The 21,412-nt window shown below is 44.5% G+C and overlaps 1 protein-coding gene across 1 annotated transcript; it reads left to right on the top strand.

Moving 5' to 3' along the window:
* The first annotated feature begins 19,393 nt into the window (after positions 1-19,393).
* Positions 19,394-20,900, top strand: LOC123154580 (auxin response factor 13-like). The gene is made up of 2 exons (XM_044573273.1): positions 19,394-20,420; positions 20,504-20,900. The coding sequence occupies exons 1-2, from the start codon at positions 19,458-19,460 to the stop codon at positions 20,654-20,656; spliced, it is 1,116 nt and encodes a 371-aa protein (XP_044429208.1). The 5' UTR covers positions 19,394-19,457; the 3' UTR covers positions 20,657-20,900.
* Positions 20,901-21,412: the final 512 nt, after the last annotated feature.

The raw sequence follows: 21,412 nt of genomic DNA, 5'->3' as shown, positions 1-21,412 counted from the left end.
ATAATCGAGGATTTAAAGCACGGCTAATTTGGGCTATGTTTACGTTCTTGCTCGAGGCAGTGTTGATCATTATTGTTGCAAGATTATGCAAATTGATACACAGGTTGTCTATACATGTTCATGTTCATGCATGGAGCGTAGGTGGTGAGATATTAGCAACCCTGGCCTCACGATCTTGTTTCTGCTAGAACATGATGTGCTCGCTCTTTCTGCTGTCCGCCTCCCTGGATCTTTTCCTCATTAGCTGCCCAACGCGAGGATCTTGAGTCTCCTCGGCTGCTGCCCCGGCGGCGGCGGCAAAGAAATTGGGGCTGTTGATGGCCAGATAGCCATGGAAGACGAGCACGGAAGGGGCGTCGTGCTGCGGCTGATCTGGAAGGGCGCGCCATGGGCGGTGAGGGAGGAGAATTTTCTTGGGATGGTGCCGGCGGTTGGACCTTGGACGTGCTCTGGCTGTTGGTCGTGCGCGTGCTAGTGCTGCTCCTGCTCACAGAGAAGAAAGAGACAGGGGTGAGAGAGGGCAGAGGTGGAAGAAAGGAAGGTGTGCTTTGAGATTCGTTTTGCTAGGTGTCATCATCATCAGGAGAGGGTCGGGTCGCACGAAGCGGGATGTACGACCCGGGGGAAGTATAAGAATTTTTTCATTGCCCTAGCCATTCACTTCACCCGTGCCGCACGCACGCATGCAGCCGCCAACGCGCCCATGCCCAGTCCTCCCCGACGAGATCATCCAGGATGAGATCTTGGCGCGGCTCCCGGCCAAGTCGGCGCTCCGGTGCCGCTGCCTCTCCCGCGCCTGGGCCGCTGCGCTCTCCTCGGACGACTTCGCCGACAGCCACCACTCCATCCATGGCGGGCGCCCCAAGATCCTGCGCCTGCAGGATTACCCCTACGACCACGACCAAGAGGCGAAGCTGCACGGCGTGGGCCGCGACGGCCGCGCGTCGCCGACCATCGGCATCCCCATCGCCATCACGACCGGCTGCTTCCCGCGCTTCATCACGGCGTCCTGGGATCCTCCCCCGCCCGCGGAATCATGCCCCACGCACCCCTGCCTCGTCACGGTGCAGTGCCGCGGCCTCGTCCTCCTCGAGCTGATCCCCACGGGGATCCACGTCCTGTGCAACCCGTCCACTGGCCAGAAGAGGGCCCTCCCGGAGGGCCGGACCACGGGCTGCCGGCGCCCCGGAGACGAGGCTCACAGGTACGCCAGCCTAGGGCTCGGCTACGACGAGCGCGTCAGGAGGCACAAGGTCGTGCGTGTCTACTACCACGGCGAACTCGACGGCGGGGGCCGCCCCATGTCCGTCGGGTGCGAGGTCTACGTCGTAAACGGCGCCGCCGAGTCGTGGCGTACGGTTCGTTCCAGGCCTGTGGATTGTTGGTTGGAACCCTACACACCAAGCGCCTTCGCGCAAGGGCACGTGTACTGGTTAGCCCACCGCAAACACGAGTCACCCCGCACGCTTGAAGAGATGATCATCGTTTCATTCTCCGTCTCTGACGAGACCTTTGCGACTGTGCCGGCGCCACCGTCAGGCATGGACAGTGAGGCTCTGAATAAGCGGTTTTGTCTGGCGGAGCTCGCCGGGAATCTATGTTTTTTTCCCGGGGAACGATATCACGGCCATTATCATCGGTACGATGTTTGGATACTACGTGGATGTGGGTCAAGCGCCGTGTGGGATCTATACTGTCGAATCGACGAATGCACTGCGTCACCAGAGGTCAATTGTTTCATGAGAGGTCGATACAACAATTACAACCGCGTCAAGGTCATCCCACTAGCCATTATCGGCAATGGTCGCCACATCCTCCTGACACAAGACGACTGCCCAGAAGATATATGGGTATATGTCCCATCCACCGGGGACATTGAGATGCTACTCGACTTGAAGAGCGGGGACACCGACAATTGGAAGAATATATTCTTGCAGATTGCAGTGTATGAGGAAAGCGTCGCCTGTCTCGGAAGACAGCCTTGCAGGGACATCATCTTGACCTCCTCACCATCTACGCAGGCCTTGTCACTGGTGCTACGGTTGTTGCCGAAGTGCACGCTTGGAATGCTTATGTGTGTTTGCCGAAGCTGGCGCACCTTGGTCGCTGCGGACATCTACCATGCTAGACCGGCCCTCGAACTTAGGGGGGTTTAGAAGGATGCATCTTGTAGAAGGGTATTTATTTCAAATGACTGCAGATTGCCCATCAAATATTTTTGGGTTTATTAAATCTCAGTCGAATAATAAGTGAGTACAATCGATCTCATGTTGAGATCCTATGCAGAGTTTTTTTTAAGCTTCGAAAACAATATTGTGAGTTTTACATTAGATGATTCCTTATAGCACGATGTTTTTTTTTATATGTGTATGAACAAATTTGTAGAATTTTTTTGACAGTCAACTAAGCGCTAGCCTTTCCTTTTTTCTTTGACACGTGATTCACATGGTTAAAAAGGTTACAAGTTTAACAATGAAAATGCAGAAAGGGAATCTTCTTCAAATATCTGTGGGTCTAAAATAAAGAGCGCTGAGGCCATCTCCCCATCACCTGTGGCTGCCATGTGGGCCAAGCGCCCCTGATCATTAACTAGTACTTCCTTCGTAAACTAATATAAAAGCGTTTAGAACACTACTCCCTTCGTTTTATAATGTAAGACGTTTTTTTAATAATAAACGTCTACATTATGGGACAAAGGAAGTACTTTAGTGATCTAAATGTTTTTATATTAGTTTATTACAAAGGAAGTATTTCTTTTGTTGTTGTGTAGATTCCAGTCGCTGGCTGTTGCACTATGAATTGCAACGGCTGCTGTATGTCAGGGGTTCAGGTGAGCTCCATGTACGTTTTGACCGCTCCAACCTTCCCAGCCCAGTGTGGGTCCCGCCGTACTTGAAGAACCAAAATAAAAATTAACAAATCTGAACCCTCGCGAAGCTCAATAAATTACAGGAAGAAAAGAATAACCCCATGGCGGCTATTCTGCACCCGGTTGTAGATGCTCCAGCATATGAACAGTAAAATCCTTTAAAATAGCAAAAATATCAAAAAACAATTATGGTGCAAGATGGTTGAATGTGTGATGTAGATGTCAAATTTGGTGGAGTTTGGGCACTAGAGGAGCTTGTGCCAAAAAAGACAAATTTTAGGCCTGTGAGAAAGTTACTCGTTTGTCTTTTTTCCACGAGCTTCTCGAATGTCATTTACCCACGAATTTTTGCTCGCCTTTGGTACACTCAAGCATCTTGCAACCAAAAAAAGTTTCAATTTTTTTTGAAAATTTCTGCTACTTTTTTATTTTACTGTTTGCCGGGTGCAAATGAGCCCGGTCCATTTCCAATTATCGAACTCATAAATACTTCAATAGGTAACGCAACACTACAACAAACTTACAAACTCTACACTACTAGAGTCTACTCAAAATTGATTCTGTTGGAATCGTACTCAGAAGCACTTCCTTTTTGTGTTGTATATCATTATGATGTGCTTTCTTTCATGCCTTCTTTAGTTATTTCATGTTTTTTGAACTCTGTATGGAAGAGAGAAATAAAAAACTTTTGATACGGTGTATCAGAAAACGTCTTATATTTTAATAGAGGGAGTGATATTTTTGTTTTTTTGTGGCAGCATGTTTTTTAGTTTCATTTTGTTCTCATTTCTTTCTTTTTTTTTTGGAAAAACTTCATCATCAATCATGGCAGTACAACGAACACCTGAAATAAAAATTTCATCCAGATCCGTAGACCACCTAGCGATGACTACAAGCACCGAAGCGAGCCGAAGGCGCGCCGCCGTCATCGCCCCTCCATCACCGGAGCCGGGCACAACTTGTTGTAGTAGACAGTCGGGAAGTCGTCGTGCTAAGGCCCCATAGGACCAGCACCCCAGAACAGCAACCACCGCCGATGAAAAATAACGTAGATCGGAAGGATCTAAACCGAAGACACACGCATGTAGACGAACAACGACGAGATCCGAGCAAATCCACCAAAGATAGATCTGCCGGAGACACACCTCCACACGCCCACCAATGATGCTAGACGCACCGCCGGAATGGGGGCTAGGCAGAGAGACCTTTATTCCATTTTCAGGGAGCCGCCACCGTCTCGCCTTCCCGAGTAGGACACAAACCCTAAGAAAATTGAAAAAAACCCGACTAAAAACGGAGCCCCCCCGCCGGTCCTTGTCAGGATCCACCGCGCCTCCATGGCGCTAGAGCCACCGGAGACGAGGCGGACCTGCGCCGGCGCCGGCGAGAGGCACGAACCCTAACTTCCTTTCTTGGAGGAGGAGGCGGAGCCCGCGTCCCAGCAGTATTGATGGTGTTCTCATTTCTTGATGATGTATAGCTTATTTGGCTCACTTTCTTTAGTTTATTTTGTTTGTACATTTTCATGCAACGTGTGATCCATCTAATGTTCGGACTTCCCTTGTGCACGTGGAACATGTTCCACGTAGTATTTTGCGGTAGGAAACTGCAATTAGTGAACATGGTTATTCTTCAAGAAATCGATGTTTTTTTTCCTTTTTAGCATCTTTTTTCATCACCAACTATATGTGTTGCCTAGGTGCACCTAAAATTAGACACGAAGAACGCGACGATAGCCTGGCACGGCAGAGCGCGCCGTTCCATGTAGTGCAATTTGCTCTTGAAAGCTATAGTTTTGCATAACTATACGGGACACAGAAAAAATTGTAGCAAGACGGAAATTTTCCTCAAGAAATAATTAGATTATAATCCTACTAATTGACCGGTTTATAAAAGAAATTTTATTACGAAGTTCATTTGAATCGAAGAAGCTCCAAGATACTACGGATGAGGGTTTGTGGCTCTCAGGTGCCACACACCCCTATATAAATCTATACCTAATAATAAAGGGAGGATTCTTTATTGGTTCTTCTTCTCTCACCCTTTTATATCCGTTAATTTTGTGTTAATCATAAAGATTGACGGCTGACCACCTGCTATGGAGTGTCGACGTGTTTATTGCCAGGTCGACTGAGGGTTTTGATGGTGAAGGAGACGCGTCAATTGTGGTCGGTTGGCCGGTTCCCATGGCTCTTCTGGTGACCCTACTCCCTACCTGCCCAGTTGGTATTCGATTGGATGGGTAACAATCGTTTCTGGCTGCATGGGACCCTTGCCTGTCATTCCAAACGTCAAAGGCCACTACACTAAGACACACAACCCTACGTGACTTCACTAGTCGCATGTGACCAAATGTTAACAGGCCTCATGTCACCTCTAGGTGTACGAAGCGCACAAACCAAATGCAACCACAAAGCTAGCATAACTAATTTAGTTTTTTTTACTATTTTTCATATCTTCAAAAGTACTTATATATGAATCCATCAACCAATTCTTTCTGCTCCATGTTGTGTTTCACACGCTTACTTATCTAAAAGGCTACATAGACCACCTAGAGTAAAACGCTGCCATGGCAGCGGATTCTACAATCACAGCTTAAGATTCGTCCATGGCAGCAAAATCTCATGTCTTGGCATTGCATGTTGAAACCGCCGCCACGACAGGAAAAATACTGCTATGTAGGGCCGTGTAAATCCCTAGATTAGATGCTCGAGTCCTCTTGAGTATTTTCTTGGGGGTGCCTTGGGCATCCTAAGATTTCGTTCTTTTCTCTCATGGTTCCTCTCATATCGATGTCTTCCAATCTTAAAAACATCATCCACACAAAACTTCACAAAACTTACTAGAGGGGTTAGTAGACATAAAAAATAAATCACCTTCATGTACTGCCAAGACAAGATGCATACCAACATATAATACATAAACCAAGTACACTCTTAAAAGCATATACACCACATAAATTAAACAGAAGCTCTATGATAGAGGAATAGTAGTTTGGAAGAAAAATCTGAGCTGGTGCTTGAGAAACAACGATATGAAAGAAAAAACCTAGAGGGAAGGGAATGCACACCTGGGCGCTGACGTTTCTCCATCCTAGCACTGTTTAGAGGAACTGCAAGCTACCACGGAGGGTACTTAGTGAGAGAAAGAAGGCACAAATGGAAATATGAGAGATGGGAAGAGGGATCTCCTCGCTTTTCCCTCAAGCTCGCCCGTAGGCCATCGTCTGCTGCCTACACATCATCGCCACCAAATCCACCACGCCATCCTTCTTCCTCTCGGACATCAAGCTCCCCATATCCTTTTGTACCTCCCGTGCTGACACTGTGCTGGTTGCCGAGTGCAAAGAGGAGAGTGCAACGGGATGGGAGGAGGGATTGGATGAGGTGAAATGAAATTAGTGTTGTCGGGCATCGAGAGGGCGTCCTTTTACGCAGCCACCAAATGCAACCGACTTATGGGAAATACATAAAATCCCAGAGATGCATCCGTGTGTGGGGCATGTCCGGCTTGTTGGGAAACATGGTAGAAGACAAAAAAAACCCTCCTATGCTCGAACCAGGAACACTATGAAGATGCATAAAGGGTTTAGATTGAATCATTACCAACTACGAGTTGCAGCGGAAGAAGAGTTTGTGTAGATCATTGGTGAAGTCCCTCGAACCATTCATAAAAGATCCCTCGAATCGAAGACCGAAAGCACGATTTATCTACGGATTGCACGCGTACGAGCTTCAGGATCTGACAGTACTTCACCTTCCAGAGCTAATCGTCATCGGATAATTAGAGGTAGAGGAAGATAACCGTGCATTGCTTATATATTATGAGGATTAGAGAGATCTAATAGATCTAATTTGAACATCTAGAACTAGAGAACTAGAGAGGGATCCAGAACTTGTATGTCTAAAAATTCCCAAAACCTCTAGTATATATAGGTTGGAGGGAGGGGAGGGGTGCCACAAGGGGGGGGGCAAGGACTCCCCCTCCTTGCGTCGGCCCTAGGGGGAGGAGGAATCCTCCCCCATCCAATCCGCACCCTCTAGCTTGCCCAACAAGCTAGGGGGCACCCCATTTTGTTATTGGGCCCTGGGGCTCATTAACCTTCCATCACTTGGCCTTTTTATTATTCCTTTGGCCCATTGATATTATATTTATTATAAAAGCCTCATAATAAATAAAAAGCCTCATAATCACTATTAGAACCTTTTATTATTAATTTAACATCTCCGGAAACATTTTCCACCTATATATCAATTCTTGATGTTACCCAGTAAACCCCGAAGCTCTTTGGGTGACTTCGGAACGCTCACGGTTTCTCGTGAAACTATTTTTAATATTAATGGGAATTCTCAAAAAAAAATAGTGCTAACAAAAAGAAGCAATAACAGGAAACGAGATTGGAAGGAGAGATTCCATGATTATGGAGATTATGGGAGTGTTTCCTTATTTTTATTTTTGGTGCTTAAATCGGCTTGTTGGACAAGGAAACTATCTGACGATAAAAAAGAATCAATTGTGTGACTTGAAGTCTTTGCCAGAAGGTAATAGTGGGAAAAAGAACTCCACAATGGGTTGGCCCAGCAAAACCGTGGGCTCCCACGAACTGAAGAAGAAAAAGGAAATAAAGAAGTAAATATGCATGAGCATTAAGATGTCCTAATTGGTTAGTGTAGTTCTCTTTGAACGAAGAGGTCGTAAGTTTGATTCATGTCACGTGCATTCTTTTTTGAAGTTTAAAAAGAAAGAGAAAAAAAGCTGAGAGCACCAAGTACGGGTGACGTATTTTATAAAAATATCATCCTACCCTTTATTATGAAGGGGTATAAAGAGATCTCAGCCATCGAAGCAGAAGTGTGTTTTCTTTACATATCTTTCACTCCCTAGTTAATGTTTCCATTGCTCAAGAAAGAAAACTCTCTTCTATGTGTTCCCAGAAAGCAAGTGTTAACTATAGTAAATATAATAGAAGTTCCTTGGTTGTTTTGTCTACTTGAGCAAGAGTTTTGTGTTGATTATCTTTGCTTCACTAGCACTTGCATAATAACCATGCCACCGCTATAGCTATACTAATTATTCATGTGAAGAAGCGAATGGCTATCTAAGCATACCGATCATAAGTGAAATAAAACCTTCTCATTATTTCAGTTTAAACAACTGAGTTCCTTACGGTTTGGATTCCTATCTATGTTGCTCGATCATGATCAAATTTGAGCTTGGGGGAATTGATGAGTGTCCTTTTTACACTCGTCACACCATAGTGTAAACTGGTTTATCTTATAAAAGTTGAGATATTCCCTCCGATGTTGCTACTAATGACTAATGAATGCAAGAGAGTGCGGAATCCTCTCTTTATTTTGTTTTCGTAGAAAAAGGCTATATATGGAGAAAGTCGAGCATTCATTAGGAAAGAAACAAAATGGAGATAGAAGAGAGAAAGGGGGAGGTACACTAGGAATTCTAGAGTGCAAGACAACGTCTAGTACGAGCGCGCTCATACCAGGTGCACACGACACCGTAGAGTCCAACACAACAACTTTTATAAAGGAGCCTTCATCAGATTCGCAACAGAGAATCGACAAAACCTTTATCTCTACACCAGAAGCCATTCTTTAACCCTAGCCGTCACCATTTCCAAACTCATCTCCATACCCGCCATCATAACCATCACTTCAACAATCCATCATCAAGTTAGCCCTACTTGTAATCATGTATCTCATCCGGCAACCATTGTACTATATATTATACTCCCTCCATTCCTTGATATAAGGTGTATAGATTTTTGAGAAAAAATCTGAAATATAAGGTGTATTGCGTTGCACCACTCATTTGGATAATTTGTTTAGGGATTTGATTACATTTCCGTATATCAGACAAGCTCCTCTATTTTCTCATGTCAATTAGTCAAGTGAAATCTCGCCCAATACTTGTGAAATTTTCCCTCCACATGCGTTCTTTAATTTCCGTGCCAAAAACTATACACCCTATATTTAGGACCAGAGGGAGTAATAAAGCATTCATATTGATGTCTTCTTCAATGATTTCTTATTGGAACTCGGGTAAGGAAATGGGCTGAGGTATAGCCTTGCAACCCGATGTATTTGTTTGAGGGATCTCTCTCTCTCTCTCTCTCTCTCTATCTATCTATCTCTCTCTCTCTCTCCCATTCTTTGACCCTGCAGGTACCTAATATCCCCGACTTTGATCCAAGAGGAGGTTAGGAGCAGGGACAATGTGAAGCGCTATTCTGTACACCAGTGACAAAAGGATTTAGTACGATAGAGTGGATCCAATCTCTAGAGATACGTGAGGAGTAGTCATTAAACACCCAATGCCCTTGTCTGATTTAACTTAATTACCAAGGTAACCCCGTGCGATGGATAGGGCCTAAGGTTGGGCAATTGACTCTTGATATAGGGCGTGTTCCGATAAAGACATACTTTGGACACATTCCCACTTTGAGTCATTGCAAGCACATCTTAACGGGTGTCTCCAAAGCACAAATTAAGATCTTAATGATCCCGATCATAAATATATGATTGTAATAATCAAGTTCTTGTACCCATGCCTATATTTATTATAAGTGTTTCAGCAGCAAAGTTGATTACGATCTGGTCTAAAACTGGAATTTAAAAGTCTTCCAAAAGCTTGGTAGAAACCCTTATGATAAATGCACATCCTATCATGGGTCCAATAACTCATGATCACACCTTGAAAAGGGGTAGGGAACCTTTTTCCTATCCATTACCGGATCACTAAAGAGACTCATCAACACTTACCACCTCTTTAGGTAGGAGCGCATTGCAGGTGCCTTGGCGAGGGTGGCGGGTCCATCTCATATCTTCTCTCTTCGATTCATCCTACCACCACTTTGTCCCCCTCCTCCCCTAGGTGAACCACCCACAATCAAATCCCCAATTTGGTGTGGTACGAACCGTCCAAGGTGATGTGGATAAGGAACAGGCGAAGCGATGCAAGATTGGACGAGGACTCACACAACATTCGGGTGTACAACTAATTTCACAACATTTCTAGATAAAATGTACCGATAAATCTACACCTACTATTAAAAGGAGGAGTGCTTTTGCCCGTCCGTTGTGCATTTTTACATAAAATCACCTTCATTTTCTGGTAATTATCTTGAATCCACCTTTAAGTGAGAGAAAACAAACCATTTTTTACAGTTCTACAACCCCCCTCTCTTTTTCTAGCAATTAACCCACAATCCACCTTTAAGTGACAGATTCAAATCATTTTTTGCATTTTAGCGGAAAAATCCCTGTTGTTTTTGGTAATTAACCCATAGCCCATCCAGGACAAATAGTACTTTTTAAAACTCTAACACGTTATATATGAAATTTGATTACAAAATTGTGTAGAATCTGAATATGATGTTATTTTACCTATTAACCATTAAAAATGTTATTTAGGGTGCAACCTTAATAAATATCGTACGATCCGTCTTTCTTTGAACACCGATTTGGATTGCAAATGAACACCTCAACAAAGCAAGATCGAATATGAAAAAATGTCAACAACCATGTATGCACACCTCGTCAAAACCTTGTATGAGAAAAAAAGCAGATTTCTCATCTTATGCCGAGAGAGAGACGCCTCGAAAGACCTAGTGGGGTCTTGATTCATGAGTATTGGGCCATGGTTGTGTGGATTTTTCTTCTGTTGCAATGCACAAGCTCTTTTGCTATTAAATATACTAGTGAGGTAGTACTATTTGGTACCCGCAAAAAAAGCTAATATTGTTTTGAAGAAGAAAATGATTTGTAGAATCTCGTTGTGATTACTTAGATCGATAGAAAGAGATAAATGTGAAACAGTTAGAGGCCGGCAGCCCACCAACCGATGTCCGTTCTCCCCACCCGTAAAGATAGTTGCGTGACCGCTGGCCAGAACTCCTATTTGACGCTCTCTGCGTCAAATAGTCGACGAATGCATAGACACGATCAATTGGGTCGGCTCATCTTCTATAGTATGCGACTTGGGTTGTTCCGTTCTGGGAAGCTTCTAGAGGTTCCCAACCTGTTTTTTCTGGTTTAGGGAATATTCTAGAAGGTTCTTGAATCAGGTTTTTTCTTTTTTGTTTCTTTTGTATTTTCTTCCTTTTTGTTTCTTTTAATTGTACAATTTAGAAAATTGTTGAAATGTTTGTTTGCGTTTCCAAAACATGTTCATTATTTTAAAATTTGTTCGGATTTTAAGAAATTTGTCCCAAGTTTCAAAAATTATCCGCGTTTTACAAAAAAAATGTTTGTGTGTTACAAAAAATGTTCGAAGCTTTAGAAAAATTCTTCATCTTCAGTATTTTTTTATGTATACAAAAAATGGTCGCATTTTCAAAATTTTCCGGGTTCAATTTGTTATCAATTTCAGAATTTTGTTCTGAATTTCGAAAATTGTTCCCGTTTTCAATTTTTATTCACCAATTCAGGAAAATCATGTTTCAAAAAAAAAACTGGAGTTCAAAATATGTTCCTATATTCAATTTTTGTTCACCTATTCAAAAAAATTGTGTGGTTTCAAAAAATATTCTGGAATTTTAAAACATATGATGAAAGATTTAAAAATGTTCGTGTTGTAACAATTGTTCCAAATTTCAAAAGATGTACTATTTTGCATGTCTCTTTTTAGAAATTGAAAAAATGTTTGCGATTTTGAAATTTTCATTGCAGTTTAAAGATGTTTGGAAATTTAAAACATTGTTTGCATATGTCAAATATTATCTGCAATTTCAAAAAAGTGTTTGAAATTTGAAAAATTGTTTGCAATTTTGTTAAGTAACGTTCAGTTCACGCCACTGATGTTAGTTCTTTATACCTCACGCTATGCGTTTGTGAACAACTCTCAGTAGTTGTTGTGGCTAGCACGGTGATTGCACAAACACGAGATCTAAAGTTTGCTCGAGGAGGGGTGAACCGAACCAACGACCTCACGTATCAAGAGCTACTACAGTAACCATCATGTCACATAGGCCAATCTGGTAAGTTACATCTTCTTTCGTCTTTTCTTCTTTTCCTTTTCCTTTTTCCCTTTTTCCTTTTCTGTTTTTTCTTTCTTTCTTCTTCTTCCTTACTCTATGTAAAAAATTCAAATTCTTGTACTTTTTTTATTCAAATCAATGAACCTTTATCATTTTTAGTGAACTTTTTTTAAAATCGAAGAACTTTTTTCATTTTTTGATGACCTTTTTATGAAAATCGATGAACTTTTTCATTTTTTGTTGAATTTTTTTGTCAAAATCGATGAGCTTTTTGCAATTTGAGTTTTGTTTTTAAATTGATGATTTTTTTTCAAATCTGTGAACTTTTTATAAAATCTAGTGAACTTTTTTTTGAATTATGAACTATTTTTCCATATTTGATGTACTTTTTTTTACCAATTCATTGATTTTTCTCTTAAATCCATGAACTTCTTAAAAATTTGTGATTCTTTTGCCAAAATCAATGAACTTTTTAAACAAATTTAGAAGTCAACACGGTCAACTGACAGAGGTCTATGGTCAATGCTCAACTGATGCCCCAAGTATTTTTTTTTGAGAATCAACTAATGCCTGAGCTAGCAGGGAGTTTTTTTGTGGAAATTTATGCTTTCTTTTTTGAAATAGTTTATACTAGTCAAATAGATGTGTGTCCTGCTAGTAAATAGGAAAGTTAGCTTTTTTCCAGGGCTAATAGGAAAGTTAGTTTTTTTTGAGTGGAATAGGGTTCTTTATTCAACTGAAACGAGGTCAAAGGAATACAACAAATATCATGTAAAGAACCCAACCGTACATAGCGGCATGCGTCCAGAGATGACGCTGCCTTAGCTAAAATATGAGCTTCAACAGTGGTCTCCCGCTTCTCATGCACAACTTCAACTTGACGAAGATGCAAGGCTCGCTGCTCCACTTCCCGTAAGATCGCCGAGCAGGGGGGCACAACGCCTTCTTTTGGTAGTTTGTCACCATCTCTAAACAGTCCGAAGCCAAACACAGAGTACCAATGTCCAGATCTTGAGCTAGCTAGTGCGAGGCCTTCATTGCATGCTAGAGCTTCAAGGCAAGCTGGGTCATTATGGCCATCAAGAACATTAACAGATGCTCCCAAAAACTGAGCATGTTCAGTTCGGCAAACCGCGGCTGTTGCTCTCTTGCTTCCATCTCTAGATAGGCCCCCATCAACGGTAACCTTGTGCCAGCTCCTCTTACTGGTTGTCGCGACGGCCGTCGACACTCGTGTCCAGAGTTCGGAGTCACCTCTCTCCCAAATTACCTTTTTAGCAAACTCTCCCAAATCACTTTTTTAGGCAATCACACGAAGCTTTTATTAACCCGTCACAACGTTTACAGGGACGAAAGGAATACCTGTTGGAGAACGTAGTAATTTTAAAAAAATTCCTGAAATATTTCATATGCTCCATGACGTTCAAAACATCGTTAAATTCCTGGTTCTAAGCCATAAAACATGGCACACTGAACTATCGAGTAGTCATCAGCTTTGCTTTGCCAGACGTTTATAACATCTGGTTCAGCTCCTGCAGCAGGTTTGGCACCTAGCGGTGCTTCCAGGACGTAATTCTTTTGTGCAGCAATGAGGATAATCCTCAAGTTACGGACCCAGTCCGTGTAATTGCTACCAATATCTTTCAACTTTGCTTTCTCAAGGAACGCATTAAAATTCAACGAAACAACAACACGGGCCATCTATCTACAACAACATAGATAAGCAAAATACTATCAGGTACTAAGTTCATGATAAATTAAAGTTTAATTAATCATATTTAAGAACTCCCACTTAGATAGACATCTCTCTAATCATCTAAGTGATCACGTGATCCAAATCAACTAAACCATGACCAATCATCACGTGAAATGGAGTAGTTTTCAATGGTGAACATCACTATGTTGATCATATCTACTATATGATTCACGCTCGACCTTTCGGTCTCAGTGTTCCGAGGCCATATCTGCATATGCTAGGCTCGTCAAGTTTAACCTGAGTATTTTTGCGTGTGCAAAACTGGCTTGCACCCGTTGTATGTGAACGTAGAGCTTATCACATCCGATCATCACGTGGTGTCTCGGCACGACGAACTTTGGCAACGGTGCATAATCAGGGGGAACACTTCTACCTTGAAATTTAGTGTGAGATCATCTTATAATGCTACCGTCAATCAAGCAGAATAAGATGCATAAAGGATAAACATCACATGCAATCAATATAAGTGATACGATATGGCCATCATCATCGTGTGCCTTTGATCTCCATCTCCAAAGCACCGTCATGATCACCATCGTCACCGGCGTGACACCTTGATCTCCATCGTAGCATCGTTGTCGTCTCGCCAACTATTGCTTCTACGACTATCGCTACCGCTTAGTGATAAAGTAAAGCAATTATAGGGTGATTGCATTTCATACAATAAAGCGACAACCATATGGCTCCTGCCAGTTGCCGATAACTCCGTTACAAAACATGATCATATCATACAATAAAATATAGCATCATGCCTCGACCATATCACATCACAACATGCCCTGCAAAAACAAGTTAGACGTCCTCTACTTTGTTGTTGCAAGTTTTACGTGGCTGCTACGGGCTGAGCAAGAACCGTTCTTACCTACGCATCAAAACCACAACGATAGTTCGTCAAGTTAGTGTTGTTTTAACCTTCAACAAGGACCGAGCGTAGTCACACCCGGTTCAACTAAAGTTGGGAAAACTGACACCCGCCAGCCACCTGTGTGCAAAGCACGTCGGTAGAACCAGTCTCGCGTAAGCGTACGCGTAATATCGGTCCGGGCCGCTTCATCCAACAATACCGCCGAACCAAAGTATGACATGCTGGTAAGCAGTATGACTTGTATCACGCACAACTCACTTGTGTTCTACTCATGCATATAACATCTACGCATAAGCCTGGCTCGGATGACACTGTTGGGGAACGTAGTAATTAAAAAAAATTCTACGCACATGCAAGATCATGGTGATGCATAGCAACGATAGGGGAGACTGTGTCCACGTACCCTCGTAGACCGATAGCGGAAGCGTTATGACAACGCGATTGATGTAGTCGTATGTCTTCATGATCGACCGATCCTCAGTACCGTACGTACGACACCTTCGTGTTCTGCACACGTTCAGCTAGGAGACGTCCCGCAAACTCATGATCCAGTAGAGCTTCGCCGGAGAGTTTCGTCAGCACGACGGCGTGATGACGGTGATGATAATGCTACCGATGCAGGGCTTCGCCTAAGCACTGCTACGATATTACCGAGATGGATTATGGGGGGGGGGGGGCACCGCACGCGGCTAAGAGATCAATGATAAATTGTTGTGTCTCCAAGGGGTGCCCCCCTCCCCGTATATAAAAGAGTGGAGGAGGGGGGGCGGCCTCCTATGGTCGCGCCCCATGATGAGTCCTACTCCCATCGGGAGTAGGACTACCTCCTTCCAAGCAGGAGTAGGAGAGGAGAAGGAAGGGAGAGAAGGAGAGAAGGAAAGGGGGGCACCAACCCCCTCCTTGTCCAATTCGGACTAGAGGGGGAGGGGGCGCGTGGCTGCCCTGGCCGCCCCTCCTCTTCTCCCACTAGGGCCCATTAGGCCCAATATACTCCCTCGGGGGTTCCGGTAACCCACAGGTACTCCGGTATATGTCCGAAACCTCCTGAAACACTTCCGGTGTCTGAACATAGTCGTCCAATATATCGATCTTTACGTATCGACCATTTGCAGACTCCTCGTCATGTCCGTGATCATATCAGGAACTCCGAACTACCTTCGGTACATCAAAACACAAAACTCATAATACCGCTCATCACCAAACTTTAAGCGTGCGGACCCTACCGGTTCAAGAACTATATAGACATGACCGAGACACGTCTCCGGTCAATAACCAATAGCGGAACCTGGATGCTCATATTGGCTCCCACATATTCTATGAAGATCTTTATCAGTCAAACCGCATAACAACATACGTTGTTCCCTTTGTCATCAGTATGTTACTTGCCCGAGATTCGATCGTCAGTATCTCAATACCTAGTTCAATCTCGTTATTGGCAAGTCTCTTTACTCATTCCGTAATGCATCACCCTGCAACTAACTCATTAGTTACAATGCTTGCAAGGCTTATAGTGCCGTGCATTACCGAGAGGGCCCAGAGATACCTCTTCGACAATTGGAGTGACAAATCCTAATCTCGATCTATGCCAACTCAACAAGTACCTTCGGAGACACCTGTAGAGCACCTTTATAATCACCCAGTTACGTTGTGACGTTTGGTAGCACACAAAGTGTTCCTTCGGTAATCGAGAGTTGCATAATCTCATAGTCATAGGAACATGTATAAGTCACGAAGAAAGCAATAGCAGTAAATTAAAACGATCAAGTGCTAAGCTAACGGAATGGGTGAAGTCAATCACATCATTCTCCTAATGATGTGAACCCATTTATCAAATGACAACTCATGTCTATGGTTAGGAAACATAACCATCTTTGATCAATGATCTAATCAAGTAGAGGCATACTAGTGACACTCTGTTTGTCTATGTGTTCACACATGTATTATATTTCTGGTTAATACAATTCTAGCATGAATAATAAATATTTATAATGAAATAAGGAAATAAATAATAACTTTATTATTGCCTCTAGGGCATATTTCCTTCAATACCGTGAAGATGGTCTAACCAAATATGGCGACCAACCCCAAGTGTTAATGATAACTTCGCTAGATTATGAGCTTCATAGTTTGAGCTCCTAAATTCATGAGCAATAGTACAAGAATTAAAATCATGCTGGTGCGAAAGATCTCCTGTATAATTGCACCATGAGCTGCTCCACTCCCAGTACGTATCTCCTCCACTACCCCTCGACAATCATATGCAATATGGATAGTTTGTAGTTGTAGATCATCGTAGAGGTCCAGTGTTTCTCTGACCGCCATCGCCTTAAGAGTAGCTGGGTCTCCTATCGTTCCAAAGACAACTGCCGATGCCCCAAGAAATGTACCAGTGTGATCCCTACTGATTGCACCCACAACTCCATACCGGCCCGACCGCCCAACAACTGATCTGTATTTACTTTCGCTACCCCCACCGGCGGTGCAATCCACTGACTGGGGTGTGGAGCTGGAACAGAAGGTTCTTCCGTGACTCGCTTTATAACCTGAAGATCGGCTAGTTGAGAAGATATGAATCCATGAATGGCTTGCGGGCTTTTCATAGATTGCTTTCCTTCTCACCTTTCAGATGGCCCACAAACTCACTGCTAGACGTACAAACTCTTCACTCAAAGCCTCCTGCATAGTGAACAACCACTTCTTCGTTCCATCCTCATGAATAATGCTAAACTGATCAAGAATCTCTTCTGAAGATAGAGCCCAGGTGCTTCTAGACATTGGGCAGTGTAATAGGGCATGTTTCCATGTATCCCGCTGTCCACATAAGATACACGCAGTCGAAGTTGACATGTTGCACCGGTGCAGAACTTCAGCTGACGGAATAGAGTGCCGTGCCAATCTCCAAAGGAACATACACACCTTAGGTGGGACTGGTGCTTTCCATATTGAGCTCCACTCCTTGCTCTGGGACATAACGTTAGAAGAACCCTCCCTCTGATCAATATAGTTTTCCCGGCTTGACTTTGTTCTAATCAACATTCTGTATGTTGAAGCCACAATAAATAAACCCCTGGGGTTTTCATGCCATGCCCAGAAGTCGTTGATCCGTCTCAATCAAACAGGGATCTTGAGAATCTCTTGGGCGTCAAAACGTGTGAAGATCGACCTGACCATGTCTTCTCTCCATGCAGTAGCCATGGTGTCAATTAAGTCCGCCACAAGCTGGGGCGGATTCTGTACTAAAGAGCAAATTGGTCGTTTGAAGCTATCTCTGGGTATCCAATTATGATCCCAAATCATGGTGGTCTCCCCATTCCCAATCCTCCTTATAATTCCTTGCAGCAATACCTCCTTCCCATCCAAGATGGCCCTCCATATCTGTGACGGGTGGGATCCAAGCTCCGCCTCGAGAAGGGACCGATCAGGAAAGTATACGGCTTTTAGGATTCTTGCACTTAGAGATTCTTCGTCGTTCAAAATCCTCCATGCTTGCCTAGCCAGAAGTGCTAAGTTAAAGAGCTCCAGATGACGGAAACTGGGTCCCCCCAAATGTTTGGGCATAGTCATCACATCCCAGGCCACCCATGCTGGCTTTCTCCCTCCCCTCTTGCTTCCCCACCAAAATTGTCGAATCAGAGAGGAGATGCTCTCACACAAGCCCCTCGGCAATCTGAAACAAGACATAGAATATACCGGTATAGCTTGAGCCACTGATTTGATAAGTACCTCCTTCCCTACTGACCACAAAAGCTTCGCCATCCATGCATCCTTTAACTTTCTCCCAAACTCTATCACACAAATATTTGAAGGTGCCATTTTTTGAATGCCCCACATCCGTAGGCATCCCTAGATACCTATCATTGAGTGATTCATTTTGCACTTGGAGCTTGTTTTTCACATTGCTTCTCAAGTTCTGAGGGGCACCCTTTGCTGAAAAAAATAGAAGACTTTGCATGATTTATCCGCTGTCCAGACGCTTGGCAGTAGATATCCAGTAGGTTTTGCCACATGTTTTGCTCCTCCACACTTGACTTGGAAAGCAACGGACTGTCATCTGCAAACAAAAGGTGATTCACCGGCGGCGCTGTGGGTGCCACCTTGATACCCCCTCCGTCCGGAAATACTTGTCATCAAAATGAATAAAAGGGGATGTATCTAGATGTATTTTAATTCTAGATACATCCCTTTTTGTCCATTTTCATGACAAGTATTTTCGGACGGAGGGAGTACCTGCTAACAGAGACGACTGAGAACTGGATTTCAGGAGGCACGAGAGGCCCTCTGCTGCAATCAAAAAAAGGTAAGGGGAGATAGGGTCTCCCTGCCGAATTCCTCTAGATGGTTCGAAACTCTCTAGTTTTTCTCCATTAAAAAGCACCGGGAACGAAACAGAAGAGACCATGGACATAACTGTCCCCACCCAGGTGTGTGCAAACCCCAGCTTTAACATGATGGCCCGCAAATATGGCCATTCTAATCGATCATATGCCTTCATCATGTCAAGTTTCAACGCACAATAACTGTTCGATAATGCTAAATATACAAAGAGTTACACGCAATTACATGCTGACTAGGATTTTTTCCATCTACTAACCAATCACAAACTTGCCCCCCTGATTTTCAGGTGAGGTGGGCCGCCTCCCCACCTATTGACCAATCAAATTTCTTTGTAAAAGCTTGTAACTCGTTTGTACGTGTAGCATTACTCATAACTGTTGCTCTTCGACCTGTTCCTCTTCATAAAATGCAAACAGTGGTAAGCACAAACTCTCCCAAATTGCTGCATGCTTCCATTTTACGAGTCAGCCGTTTGCTGGGCCAGCCCAGTATGTATCACCACCGGTTCAGCCTGAATGGGCCGGCCCAGTCGGGCGAGCTCTGCGTCAAAAAGACGTCCCGTCGCTGGCCAGCCCCTTCTCCAAGTCCAATCCCACTCCCACCCACCCAGCCAGGAGCCCGCGCCGCCAATCAAGCAAGGATGTCGCTTCTCCTCGGCGGCCTCGGCGGCGGCAACGGCGACCCGCTCCCAGCCCTAAAAGACGACGCCTGGATGTATGCCGCCGTCGATCTCTCGCGCCTCCCCGCCGCCGGAACCCGCGTGTGCTACTTCTCCCGCGGCCACCACGAGCAGTGGGCCGACCGCCTCGGCGCTCCGCCGGCCGCCGACCCCACCAATCCTTACGCCTCCTGCACAATCATCTCCGTCGAGGTTCGCACCGTCGCTCACGCTCCGTACGCCAGCATCATCCTCTCCCCCGCTCCCGACGAACCCCAAGGCGGTGCGCCCGCTCCCGCCGGGGACCTGTTCCGCTACGCCTTCAAGGAGTTGACCAACTCGGATGTCAAAGAGCCAAGATTGATGGTCCGCAAGGCAACTGCATCTATCTTCCCCGCCTTTGGCGTCAACCAGCAAGAGCAGGACCTGGTGATGTTCGATATCAAGTCCAGAACCTGGAACTTCACCCACGTATACAAAGGTGGTCGGCAGATGCACTTCCTCCGCGGCGACTGGGCCAATTTCGTGGCAGCAAAGAGAGCCAAGTCACGGAACCCCCTCTTTCTGCTGCGCCGGGTCGAGGATGGTGCCTTCTTCATTGAGCTACGTAGCTCCTTGGACACGCCCGAAGCAGAGAAAGACCGCCTCTTGGCGCCGCCGCTGGTTCTGCAGGAAGAAATCAATGAAGCAGCCGCAGCCGCAGCCGCAGCCGCCCCCGCTGGACAAGGGCAATTCCAAGTGACCTACTACCCACACAAGGAAACAGGGCTTTTCGTGGTGCCGCGGTGGGAGCTGGACCGGGCTTTGGGCGTCAATTGGGAGACCGGCATGCAAGTGCGGGCGAGGAAGCTTCAGTTACACCCCATCGCCGATGAAATCCCCCAGCCGGCAACGGGCGTGATCACTGCTGTCCACCAGCCAATCTCCGGATGGCGAAGCTTGGAGGTATGTATCGTGAGCATAGATTGATTTGGGAGATTGAGTTGCATTGCATTGCAATTTGGGTCTAAATCTGAATCTTTGTGCAGGTCGTTTGGGGCCAGTCGTCCACTTCTTCGCCGACCAATGCCTGGGATGTCGAAGTGGTGCCTGGAGACAATGCTCCTCCGCTCAAGAAGCAGAAGGTCGCTGCACCTGCGCCACGGTCTGGAGACCCATCAACGACAAGCCATGTGCATTAGCACACAATTTGTTAATTCAATTGCCTTGGATAGTCTGCTGTGTCAAGAGAGGGGTACTGAAAGTGGAAGTGATTTGCATTCTTGCTAGGATTTGCGGCTATTTCCTCCTTTGATTGACGCGGTTGGTTTGGTGGTACTAATCCTGCAAGTGGCATTTTGATGTTGTCCTTGTTGATGATACACATGTTATCTGAATCTGGGATGTTTCGGAGATGAATCATTATGTGCATGCTGTGGTTTTTCTTTGGTTTTTGTCCATTATATGTTCAGCGATCGTGTGATACGAAGACTTTGTTGGCGACAGTCACCTTGTTTGTGTTTATGTCCTAATAACTGATCTTGTAAATGCTCTTTCATAGGTTCAGTCGCTGCCTATAAATGGAACCAAGGTTTGTTCGTTAAGCACTGTACTTATGTGCCTCCTTTCATCGTTCAACCTCCATTTCTTTGATTGGGATGTTTCATATATGAATCATCGTCTGCCGATGTTTTTTTCTCACAATGCAGTCCGAGTCCATACATATTTTGAATATATGGTTCTTTTCCTCTCTGAGAATGCATTATCACGGTATCACCTGTCCAGAGAAAGAGCAAACTGAACCACATGGAGCTGCACCTATGTTCTTTTCATTAGATTATTATATCTTCTGTTTATTTCCACATGATTAGATGTTTGCTAATGCACCCATAAGCCAAGTGAGATCAAACAATGCAGTCTGAATCCGTATTATACTTTGGATATATCCCTGTTCTCAT

Source organism: Triticum aestivum, chromosome 7A (genome assembly GCF_018294505.1).
Source record: "Triticum aestivum cultivar Chinese Spring chromosome 7A, IWGSC CS RefSeq v2.1, whole genome shotgun sequence".
NCBI classification, from domain to species: domain Eukaryota; kingdom Viridiplantae; phylum Streptophyta; class Magnoliopsida; order Poales; family Poaceae; genus Triticum; species Triticum aestivum.
Note: the sequence above shows the minus strand (reverse complement) of the source record. Positions and strands in the feature narration are given on the sequence as shown.